The sequence below is a fragment of the Prionailurus viverrinus genome, chromosome F1 (assembly GCF_022837055.1).
Source record: "Prionailurus viverrinus isolate Anna chromosome F1, UM_Priviv_1.0, whole genome shotgun sequence".
Taxonomy (NCBI): Eukaryota; Metazoa; Chordata; class Mammalia; order Carnivora; family Felidae; genus Prionailurus; species Prionailurus viverrinus.
The window spans coordinates 555,001-579,996 of NC_062577.1; the positions used below are offsets into that span (position 1 = coordinate 555,001).

The window sequence follows — 24,996 nt, forward strand, 5'->3', positions numbered from 1 at the left end:
ATTCTAGAATTCTACCCTGTGTGTCTTCAACTTCACAACTGTGATTACTATTAAGGTTAAGAATCTTTTTCATCTCACGTTCCTCTTCTGTAAAATGCCAATTAATATCCTTAGCCATTTTTTTTTTACACTGTGTGTGTGCGGTTTGCTTTGGGTTTTGGTTAATATTCAGCAATTGTTTACTCAAACTTAGGTTGCACGTGTTACAAATCTCTCAGCATGTGGGCATGTTTTTCCTCATTGTTTATAATATCTAATTTGAAAAAAAAATTATTTAATGTCAATGTAGTCTTCTAATTTGTAATTTGTGTTTTTGTCTTTTTCACTATTTTCAACTTTTGTGAGATATAACTGACAAATGAAACTGCCATATATTTAAAGTATACAACATGATAATGTGACTTACATATACATCTCGCTGAGTTAAGTAACACACCCATCACGTGCTTACTTTTGTTTTGGGTGGGTTTTTTTGGTAAACACTTAAGTTTGACTCTGTTAGAAAAGCTGGGTTATATAATACAGTATCATCAACTAGTCGCCATGTTATACATCAGCTTCTCGGACCTCATTCATCTTCTAACTGAAAGTTTGTGCTCTTTTACTGCCCTCTCCCTTATTTCTCCAGCCCCTGGCAACCACAATTCTATTGTCGCGATTTGTGGGTTTTGTCCTGGGAAATCTCCCTTACCTTCTCCCCGAGGTCCTAAGGGTAGCGTCCCATATTTCCTTCTGTAAGTTTTAAGGTTTTACTTTTCACTTCAAGTCTTTAGTCTCCCTGGAGTAAGTGTTCGCATGTAGTGTGAGATGAGGGCCCCATCTCCTGCTGTCCCAATACCACTGACTTCTAATACCACGCAGGCTGCAGATCAAGCGGATTTCTTTCAGAACTTCCTAAAGCTATTTCCCTGAACAGTCGTTGGAGTCAAAGGAAACCTACCAACAACTGCCAGAACAATCAACATAATCTGGAACTGATCCAGGCAACATTAGATACGTGATGACCCTGTGTCTATGTCTACACCTGGACCAACACCACACTTAATTACGGAAGCTCTATACGGACCCCTTCACACCAGCAGACCAAGTTTTTAAATTCTCATGGCTCTTCCAGATGAATGCTAGGATTAGCTTAACGGGGTCCATAAAACACACTGAGATTTTGTCAGGGATCACAATAATTTTCATATATTAATCTAAAGAGAACTGATGTCTTTATAATCAGACTCTTCCCATCTAAGTATACATTATATCTCACTGATGAGGATTCTTTTAGGTCTTTCAATAATACTGAATTTTTTTTCTGCAGAGAGCTTTTATTACCTATATAGCTATATAGCTATCTTTGAGCAACTATACATCTATGTATTTATTTTATAGCCGTAATTTTTATTATCTATGGTTTTAGGTGCCTTACAGCTTTGGTGCTACTGTGAATGGGATTTTCTTCATAGAATCATTCTTCCTTCGCTTCCAATTTTTAAAAAGTTTTTCGTTTTAATTTTTTTAGAGAAAGCATGCGTGCAAGTGGGGGAGAGGAGCATGGGGGGGCAGGGGAAGGGGAGGGAGGAGAGGGAGACACAGACACAGACACAGACACAGACACACACACACACACACACACACACACAGACACACACACACACACACACAAGCAGGCTCTGAGCTCAGCAAGGAGCCTGACATGGGGCTGGGTCTCACGACCCTGGGATCATGACCTGAGCTGAATCAGACGCTCAAGCGACTGAGCCACCCAGGGGCCCTATTTTGCTTCCAATTTTAATGGGACTCTTCACTGCACACTTAACTCCTGTGTTAACTTGACGCGTATTTCAATTTTAAAAATCAAGGAGACAAAGCACCAAATGCCTAAAAATAGATGAGAGTGAAGTTTTGTGGCAGGGGAACTTTCCATTACAGACTCAGTTTCCTTAAATGTTCTCAGGGTATTCAGATAATCTCTATTTCTTCCCAAGTACACTGCAGTGGCTTATATTTTTCTAATGCACATTTCATCCACATTTTCAAATTTACTGGAGTACAGTTGCTCACAATACTCTTACTATTTTTTAAGCCTACAACATCCTTGCTTACAGTTCTATTCCTACTCTCATTTCTTTGTACCTCTTCTGTCTTGATAAAAATAACACCTAGTGCTTATTTAGTACTTTCTATTTTCCATGCAGTGTTTGAAGTGACAGTCACAGCTTTTTTTTTTCTTTTTTTTTTTTTTAGGTCAGCAAGTAAAAACAACTAATTGCTGCATACCCAAGAAATGCTCAAAATGAAAAGAATAAAAATAAGGTGAAAGAAAATTAGAGGATATGAATCCCATTACTGAAAGACTGGTGTATTTATATTTTACCAAGCAAAGTGAATTTCAAGGCAAAACAAAACAAAATGCCCTAATAGTGATTAAAAAAAAAAAAAAAAAAAAAGGATCCCAGGATCCTTGAATCAGACTTGCTTGATATAGAACAAGTACACATTTGCATATTCCGCTCTCCCCGGGGAATGAGGAAGTGAGGGAGGAAGCTGAGAGGGTGACAGAATTCTTCCCTCCTCACCTCACCCGCCCCATCTGAAGCAGGGTCCCAGGACCAGGGCTGCACCTGTAGGCGCCAAAACCGACGATGGTTCCTAAGTGAGGAACTCTACCTATGCCTTTAAACCTTAATGCCAGAATTCTTACGGTCCTGGTGGGGTGGGTTACACCTTACCCCACCTGGCAAAACCAAGCTAGGCAGGGAATGCTGCTGGACTGCCAGGTGGTTGAGCTAGCCCACAATTTCTGCATCTAACTCTGCACTGAAAGAATGCACTCAGAGGGAGGCATTTGCGAGACGAACATTGCTGCTGGCATTTGGGCCAGCACAGCGGTCAAGCTGAACATCCCTTCCAGAGGTGGAAAAGTTTGGGCAAAACGAAATGATAAATGGAGAGGAGGAGGAATAACTAGGGCTAAAGGCATCAATAAATGGGTTATGCAATGAGGGAAACCCAACATCACACCGATGCTTTCTTTGTGAGAGGCTCAGAGCAGAAGATGGTATTGCCCCTTAGCTCAATGACACCAGATGCTTAAAGTGGTGAAGCCACGTGTTGCCAAGATGCTTCTGCTTTGGGGACGGGACACAGTCAAAGGGGAATGCGCAAACCTGGGTGGCATCGTTCTGGGAGACGTTTAATCACGTGATGTGATGATGGTCTAGAGGGTTAATGCCTCACGGGGACACCAGGAATGTGCTAGTGCCTCGGCTCTTATTTGTCAAGTCACGTCTACTGCCACGTGGTGTAACCCCGGCCTGGGTGGTTGAGATTCAGCCCTGCTGTGTGAACAGGTCTTAGGATAGTACTGATACCGATAACTAAACGTATTAGGAGATTCGGTTAAAGCCTCCACAGGATCGGATAAAACGAGCAGCCTGAAGAAGTAGATTCAGCTAACCATCAGCTGGTCTCGACATGGAAGAGCTCCGCACAAGTTTGTCATACAGCAAAAACGGCAGTAAAGGGAGAAACAAATAATTAAATTAGTACAAAAATATGAAAGTGTATGTAATGACCGTATAGAATGGGTTTGTGGTTAAATGACAAACACATTCACACTACTGCTGATACAAACGCTATATGAAATGTAGACGCCCAAACAAATACGATCGCTTTGCGTTAAGGCCACGGGGTGGCCTGTGTCACGAAGAACAAACCCAATGAAAGGTCTGGCCTTTGCTTCAGCCGCTGGGAGGGGATCTCTAGGCCACGGGAATATCATGCCTGATCGGTGTGTCTTTGCCTGGAGGCTCTGGCCACCAGACAATCTAACAACGTAATTTGTGATGTAATTTACCTGGGGCACACATTATCAGTTTTACCTCTGGAAGGGACCGGAAACTAATGGTATCATCCCAACTTCAGGGAAAGGTCAATCATGCAAGACCGTACGCTGAGCCCCCAAAACTCCGGAAACCCAATGCTCAGGTGCACTTGCTTGGTTAACAGTCCTGGTGCCCACCGTCACCCACGAATGGCAGGTAAGTAGAGCTGTTCCCAGCTCCACGGGGAGAGGATGACAGACGCTCCCCTGGACTCCGCCCTACACGCTTCTTCCCTCGGCTGGTTTCAATCTGTACCTTTTCTACGCAATAAAATGTAAGCAGGAAAGTGTTCAGTAATTCTGTGAGTCCTTCTTGCAAATTATGGAAACCTCAGAAGTTCATTCTGATCCTTCCAATTCAAATTCAGAAGTACAGAGTTCATACTTGTCCTCTTCTGTTTTCTCGGTATCTCCTTTTTTTTCTATACCAAGAGGCCGGATTCTCAAGGACACAGGGGACAACAGAATTAGAGTACTCCATAATCACTCATTTGTTTCATTTCACATTTACACTCAACAATCTCAAAAATAACATGACGAATACTACCCCAAAATTATGCTGAAGACAATTTGAAAAAAAATCTGCATAAATTCTCCCAGTTATCACCACTGACCTTTATAGTTCTATTAAATGTCCATTATTAGAGTATGCAGCCATCAATACTGTTCAGTCTCCCTCTTTTTTCCTGTTTTAATCCATAACTGACTATTTAACGAGCAACACCAGTCCTTAAGCTAAGGTCTCTCTGGTCATTTTGGTTGTCTGTAGCTCATTCTCTCATGGAATATTCCAGATTCTTCAGGAAGAATTCATGGGAACAACGTTCCCCAGGCTCCTGCAAGTTGACAACACTGCTGTGTGTGCTTTTTATACCTGAAAGTTGATTATGTTCGTGTTCTCTTTTCTGGGGTATCATAAATATTGAACATATTTTTTTCCTGTCATAAAGTTTTGTTGTTGAAAAGTCTGATGATGAACTAGTTTTCCTTTCCCTGTCACCTACTTGTTTTGTCACCACAGGACTTTTTCCTTTAAAAAAAAACAAAAACAAAAAAACTCCAAAGTTCTATAATTATACTAGCATTTGTTTATGCCCTATCTATCCATTATGTTATAGTTGTCACACATATTACATATGCATTCATCGAGTATCTACCAAAACAAATTTCTTTAAACAGTCACATATTTTAGGGAGCCCGGGTGGCTCCGTCAGTTAAGCATCTGACTCTTGATTTCGGCTCAGATCATGATCCCAGGGTTGTGGGATCGAGTCCCACCATCAGGCTCTCCACTGAGTGTGAAGCCTGCTTAAGACTCTCTCTCCCCCCCCCTCTGGCCTTCTCCCCAGCTTATGCTCTCTCTCAAAAATAAATAAATAAATAAATAAATAAATAAATAAATAAATAAATAAATAAATAAAATAAATACATAAACAGCCATGTGTTTTAAAGAACTTTGGAGAGGGGTGCCTGGCTGGATCAGTTGGTTTAGTGTGTGAGTCTTGATCTCGGGGTTGTGAGTTCAAGGCCCCCGTTAGATGTAGAAACTACTTAAAATAAAGATTAAAGTTTGATCTTAAAAAAAATAAAGAATTTAAGAGAAAAAAAGGTGTTTTATGTATGCTGAGATTTTTTTTTTTTTTGCCATTTATTATGCTCTTTCTTCTTTCTTCAAGATCTGCATTTCCTCTGCTGACTCTTCATTCTGAAATATGTCATCAGTGTTTCTTGTAAGGAAGGTCTTAAGCAATAAATGCTCTTGGGTCGCATGTATCTGAAAATATCCTCTTTTTAACTTCATTCCTAAGGAAAGTAGGTTGATAGTTTTCTTCTTTCCAGTGTTGTCAAAATTTTGTTTATCTTTTAATACCCGTGGTTGTGATGAGAAATCTGAGATCTTTCAACTTGTTTTTCCCATGTAAAATGCTATTTTCCTCTAGATGCTATCAAGACTTTTCATATCCTTTAATTCCATATTTTGATTTGGAGGTGCTAGGAGTGATTTTCTTCGAATTTCTATTGCTTTGGCTTGACACAATTGTTGATTCTATAAACTCATATGTTTCTCCAAACTTGGGAAGTTTTAAGCCATTATTTTTTTCTGCCTTATTCTCTTTTTCTGGGGCACCAATTACATATGTTGGATCTTTTCATCTCTAATCTGTTCATTCTTCCAATCTTTTCACACCTGCTTTGCATAAGAGAATTTCTACTGATCTATATTCAATTTCATAGACTTTTTCCTTTGAGTCTCCTTTCTGATACAGAAACCACTCAATGAATTTTTACCCGAGATACTGTATTTTTCTTTTCTGAAGTTTTCATTTGGTTCTTTTTTTTTTTTTTTCTATTACTGAGATTTTCTATCATCTCATTCATTTCAAATGTGTTTTCTATTACTTAAGTATATTTAAAATAAGTACTAATCTAAGTATTTAAGTGATATCTTTCACTATACCAAGAGGCCAGATTCTCAAGGACACAGGGGACAAGAGAATTAGATCAGGTTTTACCTGATAATTCTTATCATTCAAACCTGGGTGACCTGGGTCATCTTGAGCTAGGAGTCCACTTTTTCCTCTTGAGACTGAATCATAATTTCCTGATACACTGAGTAATTCTGGATTGTTCTGTGCACGTTGTGATCCCATGCACACTGTGGATTCTGTCAAAAATCTCCAGAGAACGTTGGTATTTTAGTTTTACCAGTCAACCTAGTTAATCTGAGATGTATCTAACATCCTCTACAACATGCCTGAGGCTTGAAAACAGTATGCTGAGGGGCGCCTGGGTGGCTCAGTCGGTTAAGAGTCCGACTCCGGCTCAGGTCACCATCTCGTGGTTCGGGAGTTCGAGCCCCGCGTCAGGGTCTGTGCGGACAGCTCGGAGCCTGGAGCCTGCTTCAGATTCCGTATCTCCCTCTCTCTCTGCCCCTCCCGTACTCATGTTCTGTCTCTTTCTCTCTCTCTCTCTCTCAAAAATAAATAAACTTACAAAAAAGAAAGAAAGAAAGAAAACAGTATGTCGAGTGAAAGAAGCCAGTCAAAAGAGACCCATTACATGATTTCATTCAGTGTCCAGACTAGACAAATCTATAGAGACAGATTAATGGCTGCTGAGGGCGGGGGAAACAATGGAACAGGGTTTCTTTTTGAAATGATGACAATGGTTTAAAATGGACTGAAGTAATGGTTGAACGTATCTGTGAAAATACTAAAAACCACTGTATGCTTTAACTGACTGAATTGTATGGTATGTGAATTACAGCTCAATAAAACTGTTAAAAAGAACTATTTATAATTAGATCTTAACAGCAATTTTTAATGAAGATCCCCTGAATATCACTGGCAAGTAATACAGAAAGGTAGAGATCACTCTTTCCTCCTACCAGCGGAAAAAAGTTTGGGAAAACGTCAGGAGCCAGTTACATACCAATGACAACTATTAATGTTAATTATCAAGGATAAGATCTAATGCTTTTATGAATAGAGCCAATTAAGACAAGTTTGTGATTTTTAGATCCTTTTTTAAAACTGCTTCTGAGGGGCGCCTGGGTGGCTCAGTCGGTTAAGCATCCGACTTCAGCTCAGGTCACGATCTCGCGGTCCGTGAGTTCGAGCCCCGCGTCGGGCTCTGGGCTGATGGCTCAGAGCCTGGAGCCTGCTTCCGATTCTGTGTCTCCCTCTCTCTGCCCCTCCCCCATTCATGCTCTGTCTCTTTCTGTCCCAAAAATAAATAAACGTTAAAAAAAATTTTTTTTTAAACTGCTTCTGAAAGGTTTAGAATAGAGAATTCTCCATTTTAAAAAACCGGTTTCACAGTCTACCATTACCTAACTATAAGGATGTCTATTTCCACAAAGAACTGTACAATGACAGGTGATCTAACGTAAAGAAAGGAGCTTCTCTCTGCAGATTATATACGCATGTCTAATTCTCTCTAATCGACAAGCTTAAAGCATGGTTATACATTGTTAATACTTTCTATTATCACTGATCTCTGTGACCTGCCAGCCCTCAGTGACCTTCCCTTCTCTATCAAAGTAGTTTCTAGTAGGGTCCTTCTGGTTTGTAGACAACAGGTGCACCGCTCTTAAAATGGTCATATCACAGATAAGACTCCACTAGAAACAGAAATCAAGGTAAGACACAATATTGGCTGCTAACGTTTTGGTACCAGAATCAACATTCTGATTATCTCTGTATTATTTAAAAACATCATAAACGTCCTCATCTTTCCATTTTTGTCATTTCAAACTATGCCACGGGATCATCAAACATTAACGTTCTGATCGGATGAAGCTTGTTTTTTTGGTTGTTGTAGCAGGATTTTATGTCTTTCATCATTAGCATGCTTGAAGTTGTAGCTGACAATCTGAACACCAAGCCTGCTGCTGAGTTTAATTAACATATTTAGAAAGAAGTTGGGGTTTTTTCCCCAACCTATAATTAGGGCTTGCTTTATTCTAACCCAACATTTGGCGTGTACTTTCATCAACCGGAGTCCGACATATGCCACATGATACTGTTTACTTGTTAGAAATAATCTCTCTCACAAATTTTACATTCAAGCAAATAAATGATTGAAAAGAAAAGACACACTCTTAAAATGCAAACTGCTTATTCAGCAAATCAAAAATGGAAACGTTGGCATTCAGACTTCAAGTTGGAAACTGGAGTGCCTCTGTGGCAAAGGCGAAAATCTGAGTTGACAGACTGAAAATAAGGTATTTGGGGACAGCTGAAATAGTGTTTCAATAAACACAGGGAAAAAACCAGCTATTTTGCTAAAAGCATTTAAAAAATATGGACATGCTTTCATAACAATATTTTTTTTTTAACGTTTTTATTTATTTTTGGGACAGAGAGAGACAGAGCATGAACGGGGGAGGGGCAGAGAGAGAGGGAGACACAGAATCGGAAACAGGCTCCAGGCTCCGAGCCATCAGCCCAGAGCCTGACGCGGGGCTCAAACTCACGGACCGCGAGATCGTGACCTGGCTGAAGTCGGACGCTTAACCGACTGCGCCACCCAGGCGCCCCATCATAACAATATTTTTATACTGTATTTTCCTAAGTATTTAAGTGATATCTTTCACATTAAAATAACGACAAAATTTTATTTCTAAACGTTAACAGTCAATCGTTGTATATCTTGCTTACTTTGGTCTTCCTTCCTCAGGGAAGCTATTTCAATGTCTTTTTTTTTTTTTTAAATAAATTTTTAACATTTATTCATTTTTGAGAGACAGAGCACGAGTTGGGGAGGGGTAGAGAGAGAGGAAGACACGGAATCCGAAGCAGGCACCAGGCTCTGAGCTGTCAGCACAGAGCCCGACGCGGGGCTCAAACTCACAAACTGCGAGATCATGACCTGAGCCGGAGTCGGACGCTCAACCGACTGAGCCACCCAGGCGCCCTTATTTCAATGTCTTAAACCATCTACTTCCTATCACAGACAGGTTTCCTCCAAGAGGTCCTCCTGATTCACTTGTTCACACTCTCCATCTCCACAGTGTTTAGGTATGTAATTCCTACTGCTTTTTTAAACCTGGTTTTGTTGTCATTCAACTGCTCTCTATCATTAGAGTTAAGCTTATCTCAAAGTAATTTTTCAAAATAAAGGCATTATTTCCTCCACTCCGGGGTACCTCACCTAAGAAAATAGGTAGAATATTGGGCAAACAGTGCCGGCTGAACAATACTTTCACCATGAATGAATTTATAAAAATAAAATCTGTCCTACTCAGGCAAAACTGTGAAGCAGAAGTATTTCCTTAAACTTAGTCTTTTTTCAAAAGGCAATAAACTGAATGTAAAGAGCCTATGACTTCCATAAGGCAGCCCCCACTCCCATTCCAACACCCAGCACACAAAAAATGATATTAAATGTTGGTTTGGAATGCATCAGCTAAGGGGCACCTGGGTGGCTCAGTCGGTTAGGCTTCTGGCTTTGGCTCAGGTCATGAGCTCGCGGATCGTGGGTTTGAGTCCTGCATTGGGCTCTGTGCTGACGGCTCAGAGTCTGGAGCTGCTTTGGATTCTGTGTCTCCCTCTCTCTGCCCCTCTCCTGCTCGTGCTTTCTCTCAAAAATAAACAAACAAACATTTAAAAAAAAAAAAAAAAAGAAATGCATCAGTTAAGACATTAATGTTATTAAACATAAAGGGAAAGATGATTTACTTTATTCCGCATATTCTCATTATCTTCCTCCAATTGTTTCTTCTTAGTTTGCTTCGTTGGCCACTGCTACTCTACCCCATCTCGAAATACTGAAACTCCTCAGGGTTCAGTCCAGGGTCCTTTTCAATGCTGACTTTCACTAAGTGGACTCTGCTTACCTCCTGAATTGCACATCATCTAAGCTCTGAGTTACAGAAAGAAAAATCACTTGCTGGCAGGCCAGAAGCCTAAGCAAATTTGGCAATCCTGAGGAATTCACCAAGATAGAGAGTTTCCTGGGCCTGGTTTCCAGACTTGTGAAAAGAAAGTAAAAGAGGTATTTTTTTTTTCCCTTAAAATCTTTCCTTTTTTTTTTTTTTTTTTTTTTAAAGGTTATTTATTTATTTTTGAGAGAGAGAGGGAAAGCAAGCAGGGGAGAGGCAGGGAGAGAGGGAGAGACAGAGTCCCAAGCAGACGCCACATGGTCGGCGCAGAGACCGACGTGGGGCTCGATCCCACGAACCACGAGATCATGACCTGAGTCGAAATCAAGAGCTGGGCTTAAGTGCCCACTGAGCCACCCAGGTGGCCGACTGAGCCACCCAGGTGCCCCCAAACCTTTCCATTTTGAAATGATTACAGAGTCAAAGGAAATTGCATAAATAGTACAACGAGTCCCATGTACCCTTCCATCCGGCTTCTCCACTGGTTACAACGTATTACGTCCAGGGCACAATAGCAAAACCAGGAAGCTGACGCTACTACATTAATGTTCCGTCAGAGTCCTTTCGGCTTTTATCCTTTTCTAACCTGTGCGTATTCCACGCGATTTTAGCCCACGTACAGACTCATGTAACTACCACCACATTCAAGATGCACAGCTGTACTATCACCACAAAAGAGAACTGCCCCGTGCTGTCTCACTCCCCACTCTGCCCCTGACCTTGTCCCCTGGGAACCATTCATCGGCTTTCAACCTCTGTAGTTTTGGTAATTCAAGAATGTTAGGTAAGTGGAGTCATAAACAACATAACGTTCTGAGCGTCCATGCTCGCCACTCAGGACCGTCCGGGGCCGCCCAGGCTGCCGTGTGCTCCCAGTGCCGCGGGCCCACGGGGCACCCAGCAGGTGGCTACCACGCTGCCCGGGAGGGACTCGTGGGCCATTTCTAGTATTTTGCGGTTACAAACAAAGCTGCTATGAATATTCACGTACAGGTTTTTCTGCAAATATGTTTTAATTGTTCCGGGATAAATGTCTACAAACGCCAACGACCAGGTCACATGGTAAGTGCATGTTTACTTTGTTTAAAGTTGCAAACTGTTTCCAGAGTAGCCAAACCATTTTACCTTCCTACCAGCAATGTGTGGGAGATCTCCTTTCTCCGCAGGGTCATCAGCACTTAGTAGGACCGCTGGTCTGTATTTTAGCGGTCCTAATACCTGCTCACTGGCCTGCCTCTCATGGGGGGTACAGTTCGCAGTTTGCTAATGGCAAGGGCACTGAACAGCTGTTTACGTGCTCACTGCCATCCAGATCTCCTCTTGGGCAAGGTGTCTCTTTGGGTCTTTCGTCCATCCTATAACTGAGGTTTCTTGAGGACTGTGTTTCGAGTTCTTTATATCTTCTAGACATAAGGTGTACATCCTGTATGTGGTCTGCAAATATTTCCCCCCATTCTGGAGCCTGCCCTTTCATCAGCTTACCTGGGCCTTAGAAGTGTACGTTTTTAGTGCTGATGAAGTCCACTTGAGTAATTTTTGGTGTCCTAGGAACTCCTCACCAAGCCCTAGGACCAGAAGATGTTCTTTGATGTTTTCTTCTGAGAGTTTTATACTTTTACGTTGAATATTTTTTTAATGTTTATTTTTTATTTTTATTTACTTACTTTTTATTTTTGAGAGAGAGCATGAGCGGGGGAGGTGCAGGTGCGGGGGACAGAGGGTCTGACGCGGGCTCTGCGCTGACAGCACGGGGCCCCGCGCGGGGCCCCGCGCGGGGCTCAAACCCACGAACCTGACCTGATCGTGACCTGAGCTGGTCAGCTGCTCAACTGACTGGGCCACCCAGGCACCCCCATGTCATCTACTTAACTCTATGGCCCATTTTGAACTATTTTTCACATTTGTGTGAGGCCGAAGGAAGTTTGCTTTTTCGCTTACGATTCCCGTACTGTTTGCTGAAGAGGATCCTTCCTCCACTGAGCTGCGTCAGCACCATTGTCAAAATCAGCGGGAGGTAACTGCGTACATTTCGGCCTGGGTTCTCCTGTCTACCTGGTGATCTGTGATGTCTACTCCTCCCCCACTACGCACTGACTTGCTTAAGGCAGCAACGTAGTAACTCTCAACAGTAGGTAGTTATTCTGACTACTTCGTTCTCCTTTTCCAAAATCATTAAAAGAATCGTTTTAGCTACTCTAGTTTCATTGCATTTCCATGTAAACTTTGCAGTAAGCCTGTTTGTACCTAACAAATAAAAAATCTTTACTGCTCTAAAGGAAAAACCTGTGAGCTGTCGTAACTACTGAAAATGAAATGATGTTATTAAATTTGTAGCTAGGGACAGTCGCCTAGGGACAAGCCAGGAGCCTGAGGCCTAAACACAACTACCAACACAAGGGCAGGAGCTGGACTTGTTGCGGGTGGAGAGCTCGACACGTACTTTCACCTGGATTTAAAAGAACAAGGAAACAAGAACCCTGCCGGGATTTTGACAGGCGCTGCATCGAACCTGCAGATCAGTTTGGGGAGAACGGACATCTTTAACGTTTAAAGCACCGCCCTCAGCCTCGCTACCAACAACAGCTCTACTGCTGCCATGTTTCTTCTGTCCTCAGTCCCACTGCGTCCTTTCCCCGCCTCTTTAAAAGGGGAGGAGCTTGGGGCGCCTGGGCAGCTCAGTCGGTTGAGCATCCAACTTCGGCTCAGGTCATGATCTTACGGTTCGTGGGTTTGAGCACCACGTCGGGTTCTGTGCTGACAGCTCAGAGCCTGGAGCCTGCTTTGGATTCTGTGTCTCCCTCTCTCTCTCTGCCCCTCCCCCATTCATGCTCTGTCTCTGTCTCAAAATAAACGTTAAAAAAAAAAAAAAGAAGTTTCAAGTTTCTGTAATCTCAGTGATAAATCATGTTTTGGAATCTAAGTTTAAAAAGCTTATGGGGGAACCAGAACAGTGCGTAAGTCTGCTGGCACCGAGCTTAATGCTTGTTTTTACTACATCATGTTACTAGAAAATGTCTGTACTTTATGGGGTCAGTTTGTAAATCAATTTTACAGCCTTCCAGAGTCAATCTCTGGGCTTCTTATTTCCATGTCCCCATTCCTGCCTCTTTCATCTCATAATTAACATCTCTGAAAACAGGTAACATAATGCCTTACAATGTGTTTTTAAAGTGTATTTCTTGACATTTCAAAGGAAGTTGCAATGTTCTTGACTGAAATCTCACAATGTGCTCAACACTCGTATGTATGATTTCATGATTCTTCTCATCCACTACTCTCCACTGCTCCTTTCTCCCGATGCATAAGTGAAGACAAAATTTTCATATGAAAATGTCTGTGCTGTCAGAAGACCAATAATGTATTTTATAGGTTTGGAAATAAATGCAGTTTGAAAGAGCACAAGGGGAGGGGCACCTGGATGCTTTGGTCAGTTAAGCATCTGACTCTTGATTTTGGCTTAGGTCATGATCTTACGGTTCGTGAGTTCAAGCCCCGCATCGGGCTCTGTGATGGCAGCACGGAGGCTGCTTGGGATTCCCTCTCTCCCTCTCTCTCTACCCCTTCCCTGTTCTCACACACACTCTCTCTCAAAATAAATCCATAAACATTTTTAAAAAATAATAAAATACAAGAACACAAGGGAAAAGAAGTATTTCCTTCCCCGAACACATCCAGTTTCCACTACTCCCTTTTTGTCTTCTCTAACTCCCTCTACTTGAAATTCGTAACTATAAAACATTCTGAAATCCAGCAAAACATGAAAACTGATACACAGTTGACTGTAAAGTCAACTTACTTAACACACTGTTTTAATCAAACACTACATTACCTAAAAGTATCGGTAACTTGATGGCTCCCGAGATCTAAAGTCTACAGCATGGTGTTCAAACGTTTCCACAACGGGGATTGAAATCTCTCTTCCTAAACTCCACATGAGCTCTTTTCTTCAACCGAGTCACCTACCAACCCCTCTCTAGACCCGCCCTCTGCCCGCCTGTGTCCCTGTCTCCTTCATCCCTTGTTTCTAGAACGCCTTCCTCTCTGCCCACAGAAAGCCTTTTTATTCTGCAAAGTCCTACCAGTAAAGCATCCTCTTATGAGCAATATGATGTTATATGAACAGCATAAATTCCGGCATCAGCCTGACTTCGATTTTAATCCAGCCTATGCTAATTACCGACTCATGTCTCTGAAGCTGGGTTTCCTCATCTGTAAAATGGAACATCCATTTTAGATGACACCCAAATCATAGATTTATTGTCAGAATTAGAATAATACAGGTAAAGTCCATAACACATAGTGAGAGTTAAATAACCAGTGGAAAAAACCATTAAGAATGGTTTTCTTAATGAATGGTAATCTTAAGAATTAAGATTATTTGTTTCTCTGAGTTCAGTGTAATTTGCTTGTATAACCCAACAAAGAGTTCGCAATCTGGGCTCACTCCATCTCTTAAACTTTTGCCCTAAGTGATTATTTAACTTTTATTACTTTAGTTCTTATTTATGTCTTGTGTTTTGTGTCCCCAAATGGACTGGAAGCCTTTTCCAAGTCAGGACCATATGCTACACTTACTTAAAATTTTATGCAGTTTAGCACAGTGCTATTTATAAAAGAAGACCCCAGGAATATTTCCTCAGTAAAGCATCTACTAAAATACAATCTGTCCAGAAAATGAGAGCCACATTTCAAGAGGTGCGTTAACCTAGCAGAACACGTCCACTGAAGAGTAAAGGGAGAGAGAGGAGGGAGAAGGCACAAGGTGAGGGTGAGGGTACTATGTGCATGTCAGATAGTGGGAGACAGAGTGTGTACATAAGCCTTGAGAACACAGAAATGACAGGTATTTAGATGTTTAGCCTAAAGAGAAGACGGCTTCAGAAGGCATGGTGACAAGATAAATTAGATTATTGTATGTGGTTCTACAGCAAAACTAGGACCAACGATTAGGAGAAAAAGAAATTCAGCTTAACATAAAGTAAAATTCTATGACATTGGAGCTGTCCAACAATGAAATGAACGGGATTCATTTAACGTTAGGTACCTCATAAAATTACAAGTATTTAACAGAGCTCAGGGCTGAAATGCTTCTCAATGTCAACGTCAGAAAGATAGCTGTCAGGTAGAATGCTGTGTTGAGAAGAACTCTAAGACTGCACATACAGTCGGTGGGAAAGGGTCTTATGATCAGTTAAGAGTATCCGTGCCACAGCCTGGAAGAAGGGCAGGTAACACAAATACCTCATATTTACTATCTCCAATCCAGAGGAATTATTTTCAAAAGTAATCATTCCTTATTGAGAATTTAGATATGAATTGGGTACAGTTTCACAAAACCCCATGAAACTAACATTCTTTAAATGTTCAATAAAATGATATTTTTAAAGTATTTTTATTTTTTTTTTTAATTTTTTTTTTTCAACGTTTATTTATTTTTGGGACAGAGAGAGACAGAGCATGAATGGGGGAGGGGCAGAGAGAGAGGGAGACACAGAATCAGAAACAGGCTCCAGGCTCTGAGCCATCAGCCCAGAGCCCGACGCGGGGCTCGAACTCACGGACCGCAAGATCGTGACCTGGCTGAAGTCGGACGCTTCACCGACTGCGCCACCCAGGCCCCCCTAAAGTATTTTTAAATGAGTCCTCAGCTAGGACCTTGGGTTACTGTTTGAGCAAAGAAAGAAGCACTTTGGTTTCTCATCCTGTAATTCGCTCTTGAGACCCTAATACCATCATAAAACACGTCATGTTTTACAATTTTCAAAGTATATTCATCCTTTTATTTTTAATAAAATTTGTGACTATCAAATATCAATAGGGAAAAGCATATGAGTAGGCAAGAGCCACAGTGAGATCTGATGAATAGAAAAGTTTTAATCAAAATGATCTTCCTTTGGGGTGCCTTGTGGCTCAGTCGGTTAAGTGTCCAACTCTTGATTTTGGCCCATGAACGATCTCACAGTTCGTGGGATCGGGCCCCACGATGGGCTCTGTGCTGATGGCACAGAGCCTGCTTGTGATTCTCTCTCCCTCTCACTCTCTGTCCCTCCCAAGCTCACTCTGGCTCTCTCTCAAAAATAAATAAACTTAAAAAACATTTTTTTTAATAAAAAATAATAAAATGTGAGACTGCTCTTTAAGCCCTTCACATAAATTATTATGAGCTGTTCACAGAGAAAGAGACTTCTAACGTGTGTCAACAGGTCGAAGAAGAATCCCAAATGAAAAATCATTTTGTAAACAGGCCCATTTTTATCATTCCATCTTACACTGCATACAATCAAACACACATCTGTAGGGAAGACTTTAAATCAATCATTACACCTGTCAAATAGTTTACAAAGACAAAATTCCTCCACGGCCATCAAAAGCACCACGTTCCTCTAAAAACGTCTGCTTCCACACTCACACAGCCCGCTGCTGCGTAAGGTCTTACCCACCTGTGTACGTAGTGCAGCTGATGAACGGAGTCGATTGCTATCACCATCTCAGCCAGGTAAAACCGAGCCATATCTTCAGGCAGTCTATCTTCAAATTTGCTGAGCAGAGTCAGCAAATCCCCACCAACATAATAATCCATCACCAGGTACTGGGAATGAGAAGCAAAAAAGTAATCAAATAATAAGGGTGAAAAATTAACATATGTAATAGAACCCAAGGTCAAACAGCACTGGGGTCAAATACCGTTGTTGTTAACTAACAAGAAGCTGTGTGAGATGATCATTACAAAGCCTGTATGCTTCCTGAGGCAAGAATATAAAGTTTTTAAAAATTGAGGCAGGGAACAACGAAGGATTACCATTGTTTTGTTGTTATACTTTGCCAAGTAATGACATCAAAAAGGAACATCAACATCATCGCCTAGAACAGACCATAGTTTTATCAACGTTTCATAGAAGAATAAACATTTTAATTCACAAATGATTACAGTAATTCCGAATGCAAGACAGCCATGTATGTTGAATAGATTCCTTTTATAACCATTATTACGTTTTCCCTCTTTTCTCTTGGACTGGTAGCAACTTTATTAAACCAGCACTGGACCAGCATTTGGAAAGCACTCTTATACAGGATATAATAATTTCCACGATGTACATACTCCTCTTATTTCTGATAGTGCAGAAGTATCCAAACGGACTCTTCTTAGGTCTATATAAACAGAAGCCAAGTAATTTTAGATATGGACTCCCACGAGTATGTGTATAAGATACTGTGATTTATAGTAAGAAATACGTACATTTGTTGGCACAAAGCTAGTTTTTGTTATTTACAAGAAACTCCTTTCAACCACACTAGTATTTATGTTGATGAGGTGACTTTTGCAAAGTCCTTGGGTAACCTAAGGACAGGGGCTGGTCGCCAGGGGAACCAACTGAGATTAGAAGGATGGAAATTTCTAGGGAAGGGCCGAGGCTAAATCCATCCTTAATAGCTAATGACTTGATGGATCATGCCTATCTAAGGACGCTGTCCTAGAAACCCAAAAGGATGAGGTTTGGAGAGCTTCCAGGTCGGCCAACAAGTGGAGGTGCTGCGGGGCGGGGGCGGGGGGGGAGGCTCCACGCCTCCCTCACCGTACCCAGCCTTGTACACCTGCGTCACGGAGCTCCTCCTGAGTCCGGTGAGCTGCTCCAGCAGACCAACCGTATCTGAGGATTAAGTCGTGATGATCTCCAACCTACCGTCTGTGAGTCAGAAGCACAAGTCATAACCTGAACTTGTACCTAGGGGTGAGGAGGGAGTCTTGTAGGACTGGACCCCTTAGCCTATGGGATGTGACACTATCTCCAGGTGGACGGCATCAGAATGGAGTTAAACCACAGGATGCTCTGCTGGTGTTGCAGAAACCCACACATCTCATGTCAGAAGCAAAGCAGTACTGAGAGAGTACTGGGGAACGTAAGTGAAAACAAGTCTTCCCTTACCATAGGTATACGCCAAAAATGAAAAGACGAGTAGACACCAACATGTTCACAGGGATTAGCTCTGGGTTGTCAGATTACCCATGGTGTCACAGACATCTGGTATTTTCTTTCTTCTTTGTTTTTAAGTTTACTTATTTATTTTGAGAGAGAGAGAGAGAGGGAGTGCGAGCAGGGGAGGGGCAGAGAGACAGGAGGAGAGAGAATCCCAAGCAGGCTCTGTGCCACCAGCATGAAGCCCGACACAGAGCTCAATCCCATGAACCACGAGGTCATGACTTGAGCCGAAATCAAGTCAGATGCTTAACCGACTCAGCCACCAGGTGTCCCGCTTTTTGGTATTTTCTAGATTGCTTTATAAACACGTATATATGTGTGTGTATTATAGTACAGTATAGTATAGTAATTTTATCGTACCATAGCATATCATATCATATATATTTTTTAGGTTGAGTGAAAACAAGACAGAGTGAAAAGATGATCTTTGTAGTCAGAGAAACCTGTATTCAAATTGTGACTCTGGATTATCAATGACTTTTGAAAAATAAATTAATCTCTTTGACACTTTATTCTCTCATCTATGTTATCTATGATAACGACACCTTCTTCTGAGTGTAGCACTCAGCATGAAGGACAGTAAACAGAAGATTCTTAAATGTCACTTATAACACCTTCAAGTTAAAATGTTTTTATCACTGAGAGGCACCTGGGTGGCTCAGTTGGTTAAGCGTCCAACTCGTGATTTCAACTCAGGTCGTGATCTCACAGTCGTGAGATCAAACCCTGCTTTGGGCATGGAGCCTGCTTAATATTCTCTCTCCCCCTCTCCTTCGGTCCTCTCCCCTGCCTGTAGGAGCGCATGCTTGCTTGGTCCCTCTCTCAATAAATAAATAAGTAAAATTATTTTATCGCCAAATAAAGATATTACTTCAGTGATATCACCAAGTTGACATTTAAGATTTAAAGAGTCTTGAGAAAATTCACATTCTTGTCACTATACATTAAAATGATAAGCATGGGCCATTTTTATTAAATAAAAGCAACCAACTTCATTTTTTAAATCCTTGAAAATCAGAGAAACAATGCATTTCAAATTCTGGTCTATGGTTTACTTGTTATATTTACTAGACCTAATGTTTAACAGACTCTATCACGAAGATTAGAACAAACTAATATAATGAAACTCTTGGCGTAAACATGTTGCTAGAAATGACGGTGGCTGTGGAGAAGAAACCCACATCTACTACTCTAAAGTACTTCGAGTAGCAAACACAAAAACTTTTCAAATAAAAAAGTCTGCTATTAAAACTGGAAACAAATACTTACACACAGAAAGCCGTAAAACATAACTCACCCCTTCAACAAACATTCACCAGGTGCCAATCAGGATTTTTCCATCCCAAACCTGGAGAAAACCCCCGAGGATAAAAAGGCAAAAAGGTTCCTACATCAAAGGCTTTCCTGCCTCGACAGTGCACAGTAGCTGTTCTCACTACCCCAGGCTCCTCAGGTCCGAGCATAACCATCTACCAGAAAACTGCTGAACAACATTCGTGTCAACATTTTTGCCACCCACGGTCACCTTCAAAGTCTAGGCTCCCTGTGCCAGCCTATCGCCTACTTTCACCCACAATCCGCTCTGTTCTTCCTCTTAATAAACCCCATGGATCCCTTTCCTTCAGCCTCTCCATGTGCCTTACTGGACCTCTTCTATGATAAATACACCTCCTTGAGACGGCATACAAAATTATGAATACACAGGGGGGCCTTGGTGGCTCAGATGGTGGAGCGTCCGGCTCTCGGTTTCGGCTCAGGTCGCGATCCCGGGGTTGTGGGGTCGAGCCTCGCATCAGGTTCCACGCTGAGCACGGCACCTGCTTGGGATTCTCTCGCTCTCTCAAGGAAAAAAATTTTTTTTTTCCTCAAGGAAAATTTTTTAAAAATTATAGTACCTAATTATTCCTAGTTTCCCTTTCCTGCGGCCTGCTAAAGAGAGTTCTGGCTCTGTCTGCTTGTATACTCTTCCCCTACCTTGCCCTCAGAGGTCAATTCACTGTTTCTAAGACAGAATTCAGCAACTGGAGAGAGCAATGAGCAGAAAACACAAAAGAAAATTCGCAAGAGAAAAGCGATGAGTTGAACATGAATTATGCTCGCAGTCGGGTTTTGGTATCAGGGAGACAAGATGCGTTAGAAACGGCCAATAAAAGCCTCACATAGGAAAAAAAGCTCCTTTTGTCCGCAACACATACCAGCAGATCTCTCCAAGCGCTGCCCAGTCATTCTTTTACGTGTTCCCTTTTGTTCAGGACAACATTCAACTGAATCACCAAGGTCCTGCTGCATCTACTTCCTACTGAATCTCCATGGAGTCCATCCACTTCCAGCCCCACCCACTTCCCCAATCCCCATCCGGGCCCCTGGCCTGTCTTGATGACATTAAGCTTACAGGTTTAGGGACAAAGTAAACAGCTTTCTATTTGATATATTATTCTGTAAATGACTTTGTTGCGAACGGAAGACAGAATACAGAACAAGAGGGGAACACACAAGCTCATTCACAATTCCACAGCGAGGAAACACCCACTGGGTGCGCCCATCACACCCCCCAACTGAGCCGCCACAGTGAGTAAGGGCTCCTGCCTTGACGGAATTTACAATCTAAAGGAGAAAAAAACACAAATCAGTGGGCAACTTCAGTGTCATGCAAATACCGTGACAGAAATAAGTGGAGGGTATTGCTGTAGGCCCTTAAAGGAAAAGAACCTGACTTTGAATCCCGTTCATTCATTCATTTGTCTAAAATGTCTTTTTGTACAAGGTGTGAAAACTATTCTCTTCCAGAGTCAATTATCTAAAACAAGTAATTAAATATCCATTCTTTCTTGTAATTAGATTGAAACGTCTCCTTACCATAATTTAGGATGTGAAATACACTTGGATCTGCTCTTGGGCCTCTATCCTGCTAAGGTTGTCCATTAACATGTCAGTATCATGTGGCTCTCAGTGAGTAATTAGTAAAGTTTAATATCTGGTAGAACAACTTCCTACTCATAAACTATCTTTAAAATAGTACCCAATATGGCCAAGATGCCTTTAAACAAGCTTAAGAAAAATATAGACTGAGAGGTGATGTTCGTAAGATAGGTCAAGGAGATAATAATCCTAGCATAAAGGGCCCCCACCAGGGGTCAAGAAGAGGGCAAGCAATCCAGCAAAAGTAGGCTGAGGCTATATTAACCATTAATTTGCCGAAGAGGAAGCACAATTAGCCAATTGACACACGGTCACAACCGGAGCAACAACGAAATCCATTTTGCACCAAGCAGGGAGTTCTTGGGGTTGACACACTGCAACTCTTCGGGAAAGTAACTTCCTGTACTTACTGAAATGTAAAAGGTGCGTACCCCTGGACCTGGTATTCCCACTTTTAGGAATACAGTCAATGAAAATAAGAACTCCAATATGTCGGGCATATGGACAAGTATATCTACCTCACGGCACTTTGATAACTGCAACAAGTCAGAAACAATACGAATAGTGACCGACACGGAAACCATTAAACGGATCCATCCAACAAGTCCATTCTGTGGAGTAGTACACAGTCGCCAAAAAGAACAACTGAATATATATGCCCATGGGATCACTGAAGGACAAGAGCAAGCTGCAGAGTAACATGTACTTGGTTCTTACATTTCTAGACCTCCGTATCGTAGAGGGGAAAGAGCGCTGCAGTTGACCAGTGATATCAAGTCCTGCAACGGGCCAAAGGTGATGGGCCCAAAGTCAAAGGCAAATAGCTCATCCACACTGAGAGGAAGAATGACAACAGGTACAAATGCGAGTAAATCTACACAGATACAGGGGAGGTGAAAGGGAACTTTCATGCTGAGACTAGAGCATGGCAAGTGGCAAGTTCATGCTTGAGTGACCAGTGCTTTCACTGTCTCCATGAAGTAGGAGTCCCAGTCTGCGGGCACAGGGTTTTCTAGATAAGGTCCCTGTAGCAGACACAGGGATCACAGCTGCTGTCCCTGCCTTATGGCCGTGTAATCAGAGGCGTAAGAAGTTAAACAATTTGCCCAAACATACCCTGGGTGGGGGGAAAACCAGAGCTCAGGGTTCTTGATCCTGAGATCAGCTTCTTTGTACTCAAAAGAGTCATCGATAAAAAAACGGACTACACCCATGACATAAAGAGTATGTGCAGGGTGCCAGAATACTAAAAAAGAAATTAAAGACACAGACGGAGTCTCTAGCAATCTTTCATCCCTCCAAAATAAACAGACCACTAGGCATGGCCAAAGCACACCATAGGATTTCCAACTCTGAATTTCTTAAAAAAAAACAAAAAAACAAAAAAACAAAAAAACTTCATCTCAAATCTTGTGCTTATAAGAAACTGCATTCCAAAGAAACAATGCTACAACGTGTGAAAGCATACAATAAATGAACTGTGTTCGGGAGAAAGAATGTCTCCTAGAACAGATATGCTTGTGGAAGTTTCCTTGGGGAGAAGAGGAAGTCCGTTTAGTCATCCTGCTCTCAGAGACATTCGCAGTTAATCCTGGAGCCCACCCTGCACTCATTCTTCTGTGCCTTTTTCTAACAATTTCTATCTTCAGCACAAACTGGTTTCCTGTAAAGAGTCTGGAGTTCGTATGACTAATCACCATCTAACATTTAAATGCCTCTCATCCTGTAAACAGTTGACAAATGCTAATTCAAGAAGCAGAATTTTTGTTTTAAATATTTCCCTGACTTTTTTTTCCCCCTCCAGGATAAAAGAACTAAACAGGAAACAGAGGACAAGGAGGTATGAAGAAGACACAAATTTCACGGATTCATAATATTCTAAATGACATCCAAGTGATAAGAATTGCATGTGACAGTGTTGATGCAACTAAGCAGGTTTGTGTTTAAGGAGTTTTTTTTTTTTTTTTAAAAAGGGTCTAATCACATTTTGATATCATTCATTAAGTTACGCCAACTTATCTGAAGCAAATAAAACACATATATGCTATGACTCTATATAATTTTTTCATCAATTGGCCGTAGAGATATTTGAGCAGGTTATACGTGAGACTGATGGCTTTCTTGAATCACACAGCACTACAGACCAGGTTCCTTATGTGGCTACCTCCGGGCTAACAGTTATTTTGGAAAAGAACTGTATAATAAAATTTACTTTTTGGTATCTAAGACTAGATTTGCCAACATTTCTAAATGATTTTATTTTCTAATATTTTATAAATATTCAAAAGAAAGTCTTTGATGATAACCAAGGTAATTTAGGACTTGTACTCTTGAGACTAACCCAGCACGCACAAGCTTCCTCTCAGCTAAGAAAAGTTACACTGTAACTTTTATTCTAAAACTATATTTTCTATAGTTTTATTCTATAACTATTATTCTAAATAATTAAGGGCTGATATACATAGACTATTTCTCACTGAGAAATTAATAAGTGATGTATATATATGTGTGTGTGTGTGTGTGTGTGTATAAACTATTTCTCACTGAGATATTTCTCACCAAGAAATGAAAAAACAATTCTAACGTCAAAAGCAAAGGACACATGGAAGACTAACCTCAGAGGAGACAGAATAAGTCAGGCTTTTTGTCAACGAAAATGAGGCAAACTGTTGCTATACAAGATTGGGTATTTGGACACTCCGGTTCTGTATCTAAAAACTTCTATGTTTATAACGAAATACAGAGTTTTAAGCAATCCCTGAATCCACAGTGTTGCACCTATCTATAACAGAAAGCATGGTCATTGGTGGATTTATTATCGAAAAGCATTCAAAAATCCATCATGATGAACTGCTGTAAGTTTGCTAACCAAATACTTGGTATGTATTTACTCTTAGAAATTTGCCGACAAATCTGTGTAGATTATATTTGCACTGACACGCTCATTGTGAAAATTTCACAGAAGTATGGCTAAATCAAGTCAAATATAATCCCACTCAATTTAACACAACTAACGTATGCAAAGCTCTCCACCAAGACTTTTAAACAATTCTGACTAAAGCCCACAATAATAAATACGATTTATATGACGGTTCAATACGTATCATACAAGAAATAAATGTCACGAAACAGTAATTCCTCTTACTGCCTGCACTCTGTCATTTCCTATTTTATTTAATTTTTTTAAATGCTGGTTGTAACCCTTACATTGATTTTATGATCCACCAATGGGTCACAATCTGAAGTTTGAAACACACTATTCCATTCTGCAAGCGCATAAGGGATATAAAGACAAGATCTGGCCTAAATCAGACGAGCTCCGTGACTACTAAATTACACAAACTTTTAATTATATTTTTGCTGAAGACAGCAGGGTTCATGTCACTTAAGTCAAAGATGTACATATACATATGTTACTCGGATAACGACAGCACTAAGAAAGAAGGTAACGCTAAAATGAAATGAGAAAGATGAATTCAAACTGGGAATTCTGGAAACGACTTTTAACACACAGAATCTGAGAACAATCTTGCAGTATTAACTGGACTTCACCGGGACGAGGGGAGAACGGGCACTAGGACAAAAGGTACCAGGGACAAGGGCCATAAAGGCACAAAGTAGAATACAGATGGCCAAGAGAGGCACTATTCCACTGAGGCAGAAAACCAGGGTTTGTGGGTGGGCACGGTATTTCCAGTTTATCTTTTCTCTCCGACCACCACGGTGCAGCTGATGTCACTGCGAACCATCTCCCTCCACCTCAACCCACTCCCCCTTCATTAGATCCAATGGGGCAGAATCCCCATCTCTCTCTCTCTCTCTCTCTCTCTCTCTCTCTC

General features: G+C 41.3%; 1 protein-coding gene across 6 annotated transcripts in view; it reads right to left on the minus strand.

The window, feature by feature from the left end:
- The window catches only part of CDC42BPA (CDC42 binding protein kinase alpha), a 323,204-nt gene that overhangs the window by 181,216 nt on the left and 116,992 nt on the right, over positions 1-24,996 (minus strand). For all 6 annotated transcript variants that reach the window (XM_047839756.1, XM_047839754.1, XM_047839753.1 and 3 more), the window contains exon 5: positions 16,700-16,848. In XM_047839756.1, coding sequence (XP_047695712.1) covers positions 16,700-16,848 — 149 coding nt within the window. The remainder of the gene's footprint in view (positions 1-16,699; positions 16,849-24,996) is intronic.